At 48.8% G+C, this 15,288-nt stretch overlaps 1 protein-coding gene across 6 annotated transcripts in view; it reads left to right on the forward strand.

Annotated features, from left to right (window-relative positions):
• Positions 1–3,313: 3,313 nt before the first annotated feature.
• TRPC3 (transient receptor potential cation channel subfamily C member 3) overlaps positions 3,314–15,288 on the forward strand; it is an 80,940-nt gene continuing 68,965 nt past the window's right edge. For all 6 annotated transcript variants that reach the window (XM_080671917.1, XM_080671918.1, XM_080671920.1 and 3 more), the window contains exon 1: positions 3,314–3,673. In XM_080671917.1, coding sequence (XP_080528043.1) covers positions 3,450–3,673 — 224 coding nt within the window. In that variant the 5' untranslated portion in view covers positions 3,314–3,449. The remainder of the gene's footprint in view (positions 3,674–15,288) is intronic.

The raw sequence follows: 15,288 nt of genomic DNA on the forward strand, positions 1-15,288 counted from the left end.
CAGGCTCAATCCCTGCCCCACTCCTCCCTCCCTCCCTCCCTTCCACTCTCTCTGAAAAGCAATGGGAAAAATCTCCTCAGGTGAAGATTAACAACAAAAAAGCAAAGAATCAAGAGGATAAGAAGACAAGCCACAGATTAGGAGAAAATCCTCCTATATAATAAAAGGCTAATAGGCAAATCGACCAAGCAATGGAAAGACTGGTTGCTATGACGTGCACTGACCACCAGGGGGCAGACGCTCAATGCAGGAGCTGCCCCCTGGTGGTCAGTGCGCTCCCACAGGGGGAGCCCCACTCAGCCAGAAGCCGGGCTCACGGTTGGTGAGCGCAGCAGCGGTGGCAGGAGCCTCTCCCGCCTCCACAGCAGCACTAAGGATGTCCAACAGCTGGCTTAGGCCCACTCCCCGCAGCGGGCCTAAGCCTGCAGTTGGACATCCCCCGAGGGCTCCTGGATTGTAAGAGGTGCAGGCTGGGCTGAGGGACCCTTTCGCCCCGCACCCCACCCCCCGCCCCCGAGTGCATGAATTTTGTGCACTGGGCCTCTAGTATTATGTGTGTGTGTGTGTGTGTGTGTGTGTGTGTGAGAGAGAGAGAGAGAGAGAGAGAGAGCACAGTTATCCAAATTATTCAAAGAACTCTTAAAACTCAGTTAATAAACAAACAACCACTTTGAGTCCAGGGTTCAATTCTGGTCAAGGGCACATACCTTGTTTGTATCTCCTCCCTGGCCCAGGGCCTTGGTCGGGACTCGTGCAGGAGGCAACCAATTGATGTGTTTCTCTCACATGGATGTATCTCTCTGTCATTCCCTCTCTCTTCTACTCTCTCTAAAAAAATTAAATAAATCAAATCAGTGTTATGGGCTGAACTGCGCCACCCACCCCCCTTGCAAACTCATATGTTGAAGTCCTAACCCCCAGATCCTCAGAATGTGACTATATTTGGAAATGAGGCCTTAAAAAGGGTAATTAAGTTAAAAATAAGGTCATAGGGTGGACCCTAACCCCATATGACAGGTGTCCTTATAAGAAAATGAGATGAGGACACAGACACAGAGGGAAGGCCGGTGAGGACAGGGAGTGGCTATCTATGAGTGAAGGAGAGAGGCCTCAGAAGAAACCAACCCCACTACCATCTGGATCCAGGACTCCCAGCCTCCGGAATTGTTAGAAAATAATTCTGTCGTTTAAGCCAGCCAGCCTGTGACACTTGTTATGGCAGCCCCAGCAACTGGTCCAGCATGCAGGAGGAGACCCCGTGACTGCAGGCTTCCTGCAGCGCTGCTATCCAGAACCTTGCAGAGCAGCTTGTCAACTTGTTAACATAATTATAAAGAACCTGTAGACTCCCTGAATCCACTCCGCAGACATGCACTGAGCGTGTGATGCACATCACATCATCAGATGCTGAGCTAATGTCAAAGGCAAAAAGATGAGCCCCAACTGGCTGGAAGGAAATAAGGTCCCAAACCATCCTCAAGGAGGTCACAGTCTGAAGAGGAGCCAGACACAGAATCATTTCAATACCATGTGACCAGCGTGAGACTCTGGTACCACAGGGCCAATACAGTGAGGACCAGGGGCCACGTGAGCTCCACTGGTACATCGAGGGGTGTCAGCTGAGAGCACGTGGCACCTGGGTCTTTAGGGAAAGTAGAACTGTGCAGGTGGAGGGGGGAAGAGAGAGTCAGTTCAGTAACAGGAATGCCACAGACAAAGGCAGGGGCGTGGGGAAGCGTCCAGAATGCCAGGCAATGAGTGAAAGGCTCAGTGACCAAAGTTAGGATGTGGAATGGGGGAGGATGGAAGCGAGGTGGAGGATGAGGTCTGACCAGGAGGGCTGGGCAGCCAAATCTGGATATCAACCTGAGCTGTTTCCAGAGGAAAGTCAGGATCAGAGGAGCTGGAGCATGGTCTCGGAGCAGCCAGGAGAATGAAGGGCACAGAGAGGCGGGTTGGGGGCAATGGGAGCATGACCTGAGCGCAGCTTTGCTTTAGAGATATTGGGGGTGGGGGTGAGGGGGTTTAGGGGGCTGTGAACTCCGAGGTGGGGCTCCGCATGCTCAGTCCATCTGTGCCCCTGGGGAAAAGTGCTTCCGCTGTAAAGCACCTGATGTATTGTTTTCTTCTCTATCAGGCGGGTAAATATCATTGCTTCCTGAAGCACACAGACTCATTATCATCTGAATAAAACACACAATGTTCTATTTACTTTAAAGGAATTAAGTTCCAAAGAGCTACATTTCCTTATGTGTGTTTTGTTTAAATTTGGGAAGAACTGCTCTTCAAAGAAATACGGTAAAATTGGCCACAATAAAAAATGAATATCTTTTTATTTCATCACAGCACGTCTGGTATTTCTGTGAGTCTTCCAAGTTGGACTTGCTGGAGAGCTGCCTGCTCGAGGCAATAGGAACTTTGGAAAATACGCTCGCCTGGGTTTAGTCTGAGTCTCCCCACTAGCTACCTGCCTTGTTTGTTTCCTCGGTCTCTCTAGGCCTCCATTTCCTTATTTCTAAAATGAGGATAAGTTCCTTGATGCTTAAGACTCCTTCGGACTAAAATGCCACGAGTCTTTTCTCCTAGAATAAATACTGCTCTTGTATTTTAAAATGCTTTATTTATTTAATTGTTTTTGGTTTGGTTTTAAAAGGACTTTAAATTTTGCTGGAAAATATTCCTTGGAAAGTATAGATAATCCTGTCAGATGCCTCTGAGATTCATTTATAAAAACAAACAAAAAAAACCACAACCCAAAGCATCGTGCGCATTAAAAACATACATCGCCATTCCCGGGTCCAGAGGCCCTCGGGTCGTGCACTTGAACTCCGCGGGTTCCATTAAGTCTCAGAGTGAGGAACAAGGAAAAGTGACGCTCCGTAGTCGATGGGTGAACAGGGCTGTAGGACAATGAGCCACTCGCCAGCCGATTTCTCTTCTTCCTTTAGGAAACTTGTATCTGCAGGGGAGGCTGTGGAGCCTCTGGAAGGGATGGCAGGGGGAGGAGGGCGTTTCTCAGACCTTCTGCCTCCCCACCTGCTGGCCCGACTCCTCTCCAGCGCCCAGTCGGAGGAGTTGGTCCCCCGCCCCCTCCAGCTCCCTGGCCCTGAGCACCGCTCCATCCCAGCGAGCGATGCTGTCGGAGCAGGCGCGGGCCGCAGAGCAGGCAGCCCCGGCGTCCCGTTCGGCCCCGGGCTGAGTCCTCGCAGCCGCCGCCGCCGCCGAAGCCGCAGCTGCCGCGGGTGGATGGTGGGCGGCGTCGCGGCGGCCTCGGCTCCCGTCTCCGGCTGCCGGGTGTCGGGCCGCGCCGCGGTCTCCTCTTCGCTCCCCGTCCGGGGCTGCGCGGGGCGCGGGGCGCGGGAGGCGGGCCGGGGGCGCGGCGGGGAGACGGCGCGGCGAAGGCGGAGGCCGGCGGCTGGCGTTCCCCCGCTCGGACCGCGGCCGGAGCGATGTCCACCAAGGTCAAGAAGTGCAAGGAGCAGGCGAGGGTGACCTTCCCCGCGCCCGAGGAGGAGGAGGAGGAGGAGGAGGAGGGCGAGAACGTGGGCGCCGAGCCGCAGCGCCGCCGGCGGGGCTGGAGGGGCGTCAACGGGGGGCTGGAGCTGCGCTCGGCGACATCGTCGCAGGAACCGCACGGCCGCCGCCCGCCGCCTTGGTCGCCGGAGCCCGATCTGTAAGTACCGGCCGCAGCGGCCCGGAGGGAGGCGCCCCCGCCATCCCGCGACGTACCCGGGACCTCAGGCCCCAGCCGGTCTGATTCGGGGACCCTTCCCTGGGGGACTTCCGGGGCGCGGACGGCATGGCGGGGTCCTGTCCCTGCCAAAGCGCGCGAACCTGCCCCGCGAGCCTGCACCGCGGACGCCGGGCGCGTTCTCAGCCCGAGGACGCTTCCTCTCTGGCAGCCGGGGGCGCGCATGGAGCCGTGGACGGGAAACCGGGAGAATGCCGGGGGTCCCGCTCCCCTGGGAGTGGGGGTCAAGGAAGGCCAGGTGCGCACTGACTAGGGCGCGCGTGCACCTCCGACTCGTCCCGCGTCCCAGCGTGAGCCACCGGGGAATGCGGGTCCCCTCGGAGGCTCGAGCCGTCGGGGCGAAGGGAGGGGACCGTGTGCGATAGAGTGTGGTGGACGGTGTGCCCGGCCGCGGGTTTCCCGACGGCCTGCTCACAGGGAGTCTGCAGCCTGAGCCCTGCGGGTCCCCCGGGAGAGGGCGGCCTGGAGAATGGGCTGCGGCTCTGGGCGGCTCGGGGTCAGCAGCGGTGCCTTCTTAAAGGAAGGTGGAGGTCGGCGCGCTAAGTGTGAGAAGGAGCAACTTCGCTTCATGCCCGGGTCTTCGAGACGCAGAGAGGATGAAAGAGAGGGCGACTCCTTTCACAGGGCGCAGGCTCCCTAGTTCTGCTGTTACGTACCCTGGGCGTGTAGCGGGGTGTATTGTCTTTTTTAGGAAGAACCTCAGATCTAGGTGGGAAGCGAGGGTCGGAGGGCCGCGGTCCTGCCCGCCCGGGCCCGGGCCGGAGGAGGTGGTTCTGCAGCGCCCCCTGCTGCCGCGGGCGTCCGGCTGCCCGGTCTCCGGGACCCACCAGCCATCCTAGAAAACAGACATCAGAGGCTGGCAGTAGGTGGCCCAGGGAAGGCTTCTGCTTTAAAATGAGCGTCGTACTCCGATGTGTTTAGTTGTTGATGAAGACTGGCCTGCAGTGGACGTGGGTGGCTCAGGAAATGGAGGGAAGTCATGGGATCTGTTGAGATTCAAGCGCCGCCAGCTCGCTTCCCTGCCTCCCTAGGGTTTTAGACATTTTTTCTTTTGTCCATTTGGATTTTAGAACCCTGCTCAATTTCTTGATTCTTTAAAACTAAATTGGACACCAATTAGAGCACTCTTAGCGGAGAAAGCGGGGCGGAACAGAGAGTCTCGCTCTGCCTTTCCAAGTTGGGGGTCGATAACCCAAGCACGGGGCAAACGCCACTGAAGACTGGCTGTCCAGCTGCTAATGGAACGTCTTCTATCTGTGGGGTGTTTACATAACGCAACAAGCAAGTGTTGTCCTGTGCTTATTCCTAAAGCGGGTGAGAAGATGGGGTCATTTTAAGGAGATAGACATTAAGAAACATTTCTTCTGGAGGCAGGGCAGCCAGCTCTCTGTGTTTATTTGAGGCCTGTGACTGGGTAACGTCAGAGACTAACTTGGTATCTCTAGCAGAGATTAGCTCTTTATTCCATCTGAGTAGAACATGCCCAGTTTCAGAGCTCAGGGAACAAACAAACAGCCCTAGGATGGAATCAGAGCAGGATGGCCCCAGGTCACCCTCAGGAGGCAGAATAGAAGGGGTGCTGAGGGTGGAACCACTTCCACCAAGAAGACTCCTCAGGGCAGTCCTGGGGTTCATTTCACTGTCCATGCCCCAGGAGGCTATTTGGAATTTTAAATATATATATATTTTATTGATGTCAGAGAGGTAGGGAGAGGGAAAGAGAGACAGAAACATCAATGATGAGAGAGAATCATTGATCGGCTGCCCCCTGCATGACCCCCACTGGGGATGGAGCCCACAACCTAGGCATATGCCCTGACTGGGAATCGAACTCCTACCTCCTAGTTCATAGGTCGTTGCTCAACCACTGAGCCATGCCGGCTGGGCTGTTTGGAAATTTTAAACACACTTATTTAGGAGGAAGAATGACATCTGTTATATCACTAACAAGACTTTTAAAAAAAAAAACCTTTGATAGAATTCTTGCTTCAACTAGCGATTCAAATTGAAACTTCCTTTATCTTAATTATTTGCCAACCTAGGGCCAAGTAATATATCATTGGCAAGATGACCTCATTCCCGAAATCTATTTGGTTGTAATATAGCTGATAAACTCCAAAAAGGCATTTGAAGGCATTCTCATGAATTTCAATTCAAAGATATTTCTTAAGCATTTACATGTGCAGAGTGTGGGCTAAGTACAGCAAGCCACAAAGATGAGTATGACAACTTGTCTGCGCTCAAGAAAGAAATTTAAAGTCTCATGAGAGAGAGGTGGAAATAAAACTGATCATAAGCAATTATGCTATAATTTAGAGTAGAATAAGCAACATAAACACACACATACACAAGGATAGAGCTATGTAGGGTCAAGTGCAAAGGAGAGATGGACAACTTAAGGTTGTGGAGAAATTGAGGAAACCGTTGTGGACCTTAAAAGATGTGCCTGGCCAGTGTTGCCCAGTGGTTGAGCCTCACACATAAACCAGGAGGTCACGGTGAGATTCCTGGTCAGGGCACATGCCCCAGTTTCAGCTGGATCCCCAGTAAGGAGCGTGCAGGAGGCAGCCAATCAATGATTCTCTCTCACCATTGATGTTTCCATTCCTCTCTCCCTCTCCCTTCCTCTCTCTGAAATCAATAAAAACATATTTTAGAAAAAGATGCATAGGCTATGAGGCAGAGACAGAATGGGTAATTACTTCAAGCCTCTCCTCCCCAAATGCCAGGCATGTCTAGGGTATATATTAGTTGAGTTTGGTTGGAACATAGGTATGTGTAGGAAAACCGTGAGATGTAGCTGGATGTGTTGGTTTGGGCCCCAAACTTTGGGGCATTAATGTGGAGGATCCATATGCCAGGAAGAAGCAATAGGAAGTTATTGATTGTTTTAAAGCAGCAGCAATTTGATCAAAGCCACTCTGAGAGCAGAATGGATTGAAGCAGCAATTGGCAGACTGTGAATAAATAAATTAGGGGCTATTGTGGCTATCCAGGCTGAGATTAGGGTCTGTAACTGTGTGGTACTGATGGGATGGAAGGAAGAGAGATTAGAAGGGGGAATACAGATAGAATCTTTGGGAATTTGCAGCTAACTGCTTTCTCCATGGTTTATAGAGAAAGCAGGGTCGGAGATGACTTGGTGATTTAAACCTAGATAACTAGGAGATTATTGATGTCATTATTGAAAATAAAAGAACAAAGAGGAGGGTTTGTCAAACAGAAAGATGGAAATGCAAGTTTAAAGCTCGGAGAATCTGAGAGTCTACTTACTATCTGACGGGAATGGTTACAGAGTATATGGTGTCACCGAAGAAGAAATGTGATGGGAAAAACAAAGGGAGCCTAAGCTCTCTTATCTAAGGGAAAATATTTTGTGAGAGGGCAGAGAAAGAGAGAGAGAGAAGCAAGGACACAGAAAATGATAAAGGGGCTGGTGGTACCACGGCCAGGCTGCCTAGAGAGAGAGAAGAGTTTCAAGAAAAGGGAGGAATTGACCCACAGTTGTCAAATACTCGATAAACCAAGAGAGGAACTTAGGAGTCTTCTTTGGAAGAAGGATTGGTCCTGTGGTAACACAGGGGCACAAAACCTTAGGTCTCTGCAGTGTTATGTTCACAGAGAAAGATGTCTAGGAAAGAGAATTCCGTTTAGTTTTTCTTTGGAGGAAGTGCTTTCCTAATAAAAGCAGTAATTTGTGTTTACATAATACTTCAGGCTGTCATTTATACTCACTAACTTGAACCACACCTCTTTAAAGCAGGTTTTATCATCTGGAAAGGAGGACATTGGTACACAGAGAATAAAGTCATTTTCTAAGGGTTACTTGGCAGATGAACAGCTTCTGTATTCGATATAAAATTATTAACTGTGATTGTCATGCTGGCTGTGGGAGCTCTGCCCTTACCTGTCCTACAGCTTTGCTCCCTTTGACCAACATCTCCTCGCATTTCTCACACCCGAGCCACCTATCTGCTCTCTGTTCTCATGTACCTGATGTTTTCAGATTCCACACGTGAGCGAGATCACACAGTTTTACTTCCTGTGTCTGCCTTATTTCACGTTGCATAATGTCTTCCAGGTTTATCTGTGTTGTCACCAATGGCAGGGTCTCCTTTGTTGAACTGAATAATATTCCAGTGTGATTTAGATACATTTGTCAGTTTCTCTGTCCATTCATCTATCAATGAACACTTAGGTTGTTTTCACATCTTGGATCTTGGCTATATGCTGAGAGAGTAGATTTCAGATGCTCTCCTCAAAAAGGAAAAGAAAAAGAAAAAGGAGTTTTATGAGGAGGTGGGTATGTTAATAACCTTTTTCACTATGTATATCGAATCATCATATTTTACACCTGACATTCAATTTTTATTTTTAAAAAATTATTTAAAAATAAAGTCACAGAGTGATTAGAAGATTAAAATAATAGGCTCAGTTCTGTGTGACTGGGGAGCTGAAGATGAGTGCCCTTGGCCTTGTCACCCAGAGGACCTCGTTGGAGGTCAGATTTCTGCGGCACTGGCTGCATCTAAATGTCCGGGTCCAGGCTAAGCTCGGCTGTGGGATTGAGAGCAGGGGGGTGCGTGGCTTGGGCATCAGATTGGAAGTAGCATCTTCCTCCCGCCCCTGGGACAGAACTCAGATTCTCTAAGGACCTGTTAAATCTCCAGGGACAGGAGTTTGGATGTTGAGGACTGAAGTCAACCTAGTTTACTAAGGAGGAGGCAGGTTTCTCCACAGTTAGGGTTTCATTTTGAAGACTAGCACAGCATTAGACTTGAGACCTTTAATAATCTGAACTTTTTCATTATAATATTAGTTTATCCCTCAGAGGAGTAAATTTCTCTATGCACAATATAGAGTTGTTATTTTTGTTGGTTGTTTTAAGTTATTCTATATATTATTGAAGTAATACACGAATATTGTTTTGTAAGTTAGCTAGTGATAAAAGGGCTTAAAGAACAATAGCATGCCCCCCTGCCCTCCCCCCCTAGTTCCCTGGTTCTCTTCCTGCCCACTTTCAGCTCCTTCAACTACTAACCTCTGGCTAGTCATATACTTTAGATGTTAGCAGTAGTCTCAGGTGGGAGTTTCACTCACTCATACCTCTTATTCTCCATCCTCTACTACACTGCGTATCACAATTTCTGATTAATATCTTAAAGTCTTCATTAATATGACCATGTCACTATTGTTCACTGCTGAGTCAGGTGGCCTAGTAAGATTGCATTTCTTTTTTAATTACTTGTTTTTCTTGGAGTAAATATTGGTCTCATCAGTTCTTGCTTCTTTAGCTAAATCTTCTGCAGCCCCTGTACGTTTTCCTGGAGAGATCCTTTCTAAAACCCTCTGACTTCCTATGAATGTGGTTTTCAATTATTTTTTTTTCTTCAGGAAGCTTTTAGAAAAAATAAAAAGAATTGTTTCTTCATTAGTGCTATTCTGAAATTTCAGGATGATATGCCTTGGTATCAGTCTTTATTCTTTTTTTTTTTTTTTATTGTTGACACTGTTACAGATGTCCCCCATTTCCTCCCTTTTCCCGTTAGCCCCCCTCCACCCAGCCCCTGCCACCCCCGCACAGGCCTTCACCACACTATTGTCTGTGTCCATGTTCTTTGGCTGATCTCTTCCAGTTCTCCCCACCCACCTTCCCTCTGAAATTGTTCCATATATCCATGCCTCTAGTCCTATTTTGTTCATTAGATTCCACATATAAATGAGACTGGTCTTTTTTCATTACGTGAGCTGGACATTTGATGAACCTTTTCAATATCTGAAGATTATGCTCTATAGTCTGGGAAGGTTTCATGTATTATTTCTGTTATTATTTCCTACCCACTATGTTCAGTCTATCTTTCTGGAATTCCTATTATTTGGATGTTGGACCTCCTGGACTGATCTATCTTCTATCCCGTTTTCCAATGCTTGTCTTTTCTGTTCTTCCTGAAATGTTCCCTTCAGAGACAAAGAAACACTGAAAAGGCCTTCTAACCTCAGAGAGAAGGCAGGGGAGGGGCGGGGGTAAGAGATCAACCAAAGGACTTGTATGCATGCATATTAGCATAACCAGTGGACACAGACACTGGGGCGGTGGGGCCTTGTCCTGGGGGGTGGGAGTGGTGGTGGGGGTCAATAGGGGGAAAAGGAGACATATGTAATACTTTAAACAATAAAAAGGGGGGAAATGTTCCCTTGACTCTGTCCCCCAATTCTCTCATGAATTTTTTTTCTGTTTTAACTATTATATATTTTTTTATCTCTAAGAGCTTTTTCTGGTTTTATGGGTATTCCTTGTTGTAGCATTTTGTCTTATTTCAGAAATGCAGTATTTTAAAAAGTAAACCTGCTGCTGTTACTCCGGAACTGGGCAGGGATCCCCTGTTCTTGGTTCCTGCCCTTCCCTGGGCCTGGTATCCCCACATCTAGAGCATCTCTGTTCCTATTTCTCCAGATATTTTATTTTATTTTTTTAATATATTTTATTGATTTTTTACAGAGAGGAAGAGAGAGGGATAGAGAGTTATAAACATCGATGAGAGAGAGACATCGATCAGCTGCCTCCTGCACGCCCCCTACTGGGGATGTGCCCGCAACCCAGGTACATGCCCTTGACTGGAATCGAACCTGGGACCCTTCAGTCCGCAGGCCGACGCTCTATCCACTGAGCCAAACCGGTTAGGGCTCTCCAGATATTTTATATCCTGTTTCCTAAAAGGGTGAGAGTTTTCACTTGATCATATGAGTTGGGGGTTGGAGATCTGGGGGAAGGGTTTCTACTTACACTTTATACAGGTTTTCAGCCAATTCCCCCATTTTTGGCTCCTGCCTCATCTCTACTTTCTGGAATTTCTTTGGCCTTCAATTTCTGGGCCTTTTCTGGTACTGAGCAGGTGGATCAGCTTCTTATTACCGGCACTGTGGTTGGACCTTCCTCCTTTCTGCTAAGTCATCACCAATCTGTCAACTCCTCTCCTTTCTGTCCTCACCTATTGTGGGCGGGTCACAAACACCCTTTGGTTTCAGAAAGATGAAATCTATGTTACTGTTCTTTGTTTTCCTTGTTGTTTAGGGAGTAAGTTTGGATAGGAGATTGGGCAGGAAAGGACTTTATTCCATCGTCTTGAAACCAGACACCCTATGATTGGGTTTTAGGCATTCACTTAGGCCTTAATGAAGAGAGTATGATTAACTGAACCAAGATCACAGAAGGAAGAAAATTCTGAATCATGAGTGATCTTATTAGACAAATGGAGTAGATAGCAACCTGTACAGTGTGATAGAAGGGTCATCTAAAGTCCCCATAGATAGTAACCTGTACAGTGTGATTTGTGATAGGAGGGCCATCTGAAGTCCCCATAGATAGTAACCTGTATAGTGTGATATGTGATAGGAGGGCCATCTGAAGTCCCCAATAGATAGTAACCTGTATAGTGTGATATGTGATAGGAGGGCCATCTGAAGTCCCCCTAGATAGTAACCTGTACAGTGTGATAGGAGGGGCATCTTACGTCCCCCTAGATCAGGGGTGGGCAAACTTTTTGACTCAAGGGCCACAATGGGTTCTTAAACTGGACCGGAGGGCCAGAACAAAAGCATGGATGGAGTGTTTGTGTGAACTAATATAAATTCAAAGTAAAAGAGCGGAGGGGAGAGCAAGAGAACCGGATAGAACAGCCAGATCCGGCCCGCGGGCCGTAGTTTGCCCAAGGCTGCCCTAGATAGTAATCTGTACAGTGTGATAGGAGGGCCATCTGAAGTCCTCATAGATAGTAACCTGTACAGTGTGATTTGTGATAGGAGGGCCATCTGAAGTCCCCATAGATAGTAACCTGTACAGTATGATAGGAGGGCCATCTGAAGTCCCCCTAGATAGTAACCTGCACAGTGTGATAGGAGGGCCATCTGACGTCCCCCCTAGATAGTAACCTGCACAGTGTGATAGGAAGACCATCTGAAGTCCCCATAGATGGTAACCTGTACAGTGTGATTTGTGATAGGAGGGCCATCTGAAGTCCCTTTAGATAGTAACCTGCACAGTGTGATAGGAGGGCCATCTGAAGTCCCCCTAGATAGTAACCTGCACAGTGTGATAGGAGGGCCATCTGAAGTCCCCCTAGATAGTAACCTGCACAGTGTGATAGGAGGGCCATCTGAAGTCCCCCTAAATAGTAACCTGCATAGTGTGATAGGAGGGCCATCTGAAGTCCTCATAGATAGTAACCTGCACAGTGTGATAGGGGGCCATCTGAAGTCCCCCTTAGATAGTAACCTGCACAGTGTGATAGGAGGGCCATCTGAAGTCCCCATAGATAGTAACCTGCACAGTGTGATAGGAGGGCCATCTGAAGTCCCCCTAGATAGTAACCTGTACAGTGTGATAGGAGGGCCATCTGAAGTCCCCTTAGATAGTAACCTGCACAGTGTGATAGGAGGGTCATCTGAAGTCCCCCTAGATAGTAACCTGCACAGTGTGATAGGAGGGCCATCTGACGTCCCCCCTAGATAGTAACCTGCACAGTGTGATAGGAAGACCATCTGAAGTCCCCATAGATGGTAACCTGTACAGTGTGATTTGTGATAGGAGGGCCATCTGAAGTCCCTTTAGATAGTAACCTGCACAGTGTGATAGGAGGGCCATCTGAAGTCCCCCTAGATAGTAACCTGCACAGTGTGATAGGAGGGCCATCTGAAGTCCCCCTAGATAGTAACCTGCACAGTGTGATAGGAGGGCCATCTGAAGTCCCCCTAAATAGTAACCTGCATAGTGTGATAGGAGGGCCATCTGAAGTCCTCATAGATAGTAACCTGCACAGTGTGATAGGGGGCCATCTGAAGTCCCCCTTAGATAGTAACCTGCACAGTGTGATAGGAGGGCCATCTGAAGTCCCCATAGATAGTAACCTGCACAGTGTGATAGGAGGGCCATCTGAAGTCCCCCTAGATAGTAACCTGTACAGTGTGATAGGAGGGCCATCTGAAGTCCCCTTAGATAGTAACCTGCACAGTGTGATAGGAGGGTCATCTGAAGTCCCCCTAGATAGTAACCTGCACAGTGTGATAGGGGGCCATCTGAAGTCCCCTTAGATAGTAACCTGCACAGTGTGATAGGAGGGCCATCTGAAGTCCTCATAGATAGTAACCTGCACAGTGTGATAGGGGGCCATCTGAAGACCCCATAGATAGTAACCTGCACAGTGTGATAGGAGGGCCATCTGAAGTCCCCCTAGATAGTAACCTGCACAGTGTGATAGGGGGCCATCTGAAGTCCCCTTAGATAGTAACCTGCACAGTGTGATAGTAGGGCCATCTGAAGTCCCCTTAGATAGTAACCTGCACAGTGTGATAGGGGGCCATCTAAAGTCCTCACAGATAGTAACCTGCACAGTGTGATAGGAGGGCCATCTGAAGTCCTCATAGATAGTAACCTGCACAGTGTGATAGTAGGGCCATCTGAAGTCCCCAAAGATAGTAACCTGCACAGTGTGATAGGGGGCCATCTGAAGTCCCCCTAGATAGTAACCTACACAGAGTGATAGGAGGGCCATCTGAAGTCCCCTTAGATAGTAACCTGCACAGTGTGATAGGAGGGCCATCTGAAGTCCTCCTAGATAGTAACCTGCACAGTGTGATAGGAGGGTCATCTGAAGTCCCCCTAGATAGTAACCTGCACAGTGTGATAGGAGGGCCATCTGAAGTCCTCCTAGATAGTAACCTGCACAGTGTGATAGGAGGGCCATCTGAAGTCCCCATAGATAGTAACCTGCACAGTGTGATAGAAGGGCCATCTCAAGTCCCCTTAGATAGTAACCTGCACAGTGTGATAGGAGGGTCATCTGAAGTCCCCCTAGATAGTAACCTGCACAGTGTGATAGGGGGCCATCTGAAGTCCCCTTAGATAGTAACCTGCACAGTGTGATAGGAGGGCCATCTGAAGTCCCCAAAGATAGTAACCTGCACAGTGTGATAGGAGGGCCATCTGAAGTCCCCCTAGATAGTAACCTGCACAGTGTGATAGGAGGGCCATCTGAAGTCCCCAAAGATAGTAACCTGCACAGTGTGATAGGAGGGCCATCTGAAGTCCTCTTAGATAGTAACCTGCACAGTGTGATAGGGGGCCATCTGAAGTCTCCTTAGATAGTAACCTGCACAGTGTGATAGGAGGGCCATCTGAAGTCCTCATAGATAGTAACCTGCACAGTGTGATAGGGGGCCATCTGAAGTCCCCTTAGATAGTAACCTGCACAGTGTGATAGGAGGGCCATCTGAAGTCCCCCTAGATAGTAACCTGCACAGTGTGATAGGAGGGCCATCTGAAGTCCCCCTAGATAGTAACCTGCACAGTGTGATAGGAGGGCCATCTGAAGTCCCCAAAGATAGTAACCTGCACAGTGTGATAGGAGGGTCATCTGAAGTCCCCCTAGATAGTAACCTGCACAGTGTGATAGGGGGCCATCTGAAGTCCCCTTAGATAGTAACCTGCACAGTGTGATAGGAGGGCCATCTGAAGTCCTCATAGATAGTAACCTGCACAGTGTGATAGGGGGCCATCTGAAGTCCCCCTAGATAGTAACCTGCACAGTGTGATAGGAGGGCCATCTGAAGTCCTCTTAGATAGTAACCTGCACAGTGTGATAGGGGGCCATCTGAAGTCCCCCTAGATAGTAACCTGTACAGTGTGATAGGAGGGCCATCTGAAGTCCCCTTAGATAGTAACCTGCACAGTGTGATAGGGGGCCATCTGAAGTCCCCTTAGATAGTAACCTGCACAGTGTGATAGGAGGGCCATCTGAAGTCCTCATAGATAGTAACCTGCACAGTGTGATAGGGGGCCATCTGAAGACCCCATAGATAGTAACCTGCACAGTGTGATAGGAGGGCCATCTGAAGTCCCCCTAGATAATAACCTGCACAGTGTGATAGGGGGCCATCTGAAGTCCCCTTAGATAGTAACCTGTACAGTGTGATAGCAGGGCCATCTGAAGTCCCCTTAGATAGTAACCTGCACAGTGTGATAGCAGGGCCATCTGAAGTCCCCCATGTAAAGCCACCAAGTCCCACACTCAGATGACTGCCCCTCAGCAGCATGCTCAAGTGACAGTGAAGGGCGTTGAGCTGTCTCCTTCTCAATGTGCCCTCAGCACCACTGGCAGGGGACCAGCGTAGGGGCCTGAGCAGGTTGGACACATAGGAGTCTGGCCAGGGTAGAAGGTCTGGAGTTGTGAACTGTGGGGTGGCTAGCTTCACACTTGTTCATAAGGGCCTCAGCAGTGGCTTTATGAGAATAATTAGATTTCGTAGCATTTTGTCTTTAATTTAGCATCTAGGTCAGGGATATTTGTCTATAATTACTAGTTCAAAAAAATCCCCTTTTTTCCTTTGCGCTATTCAAATAATAGGTGATGATATGGATTTGGTCCTAGCTCTTTTTAAAGAGACTTCATTGTCCACAAGTTGAGACCTGTTAAGGAGAGAGCATGACAGTGGAAGATTCTCCTGCATTTCTAAATACATTTTGTCAAGTTGGACTGATGTGT

This window comes from Plecotus auritus (assembly GCF_963455305.1).
Source record: "Plecotus auritus genome assembly, chromosome: 6".
Taxonomy (NCBI): Eukaryota; Metazoa; Chordata; class Mammalia; order Chiroptera; family Vespertilionidae; genus Plecotus; species Plecotus auritus.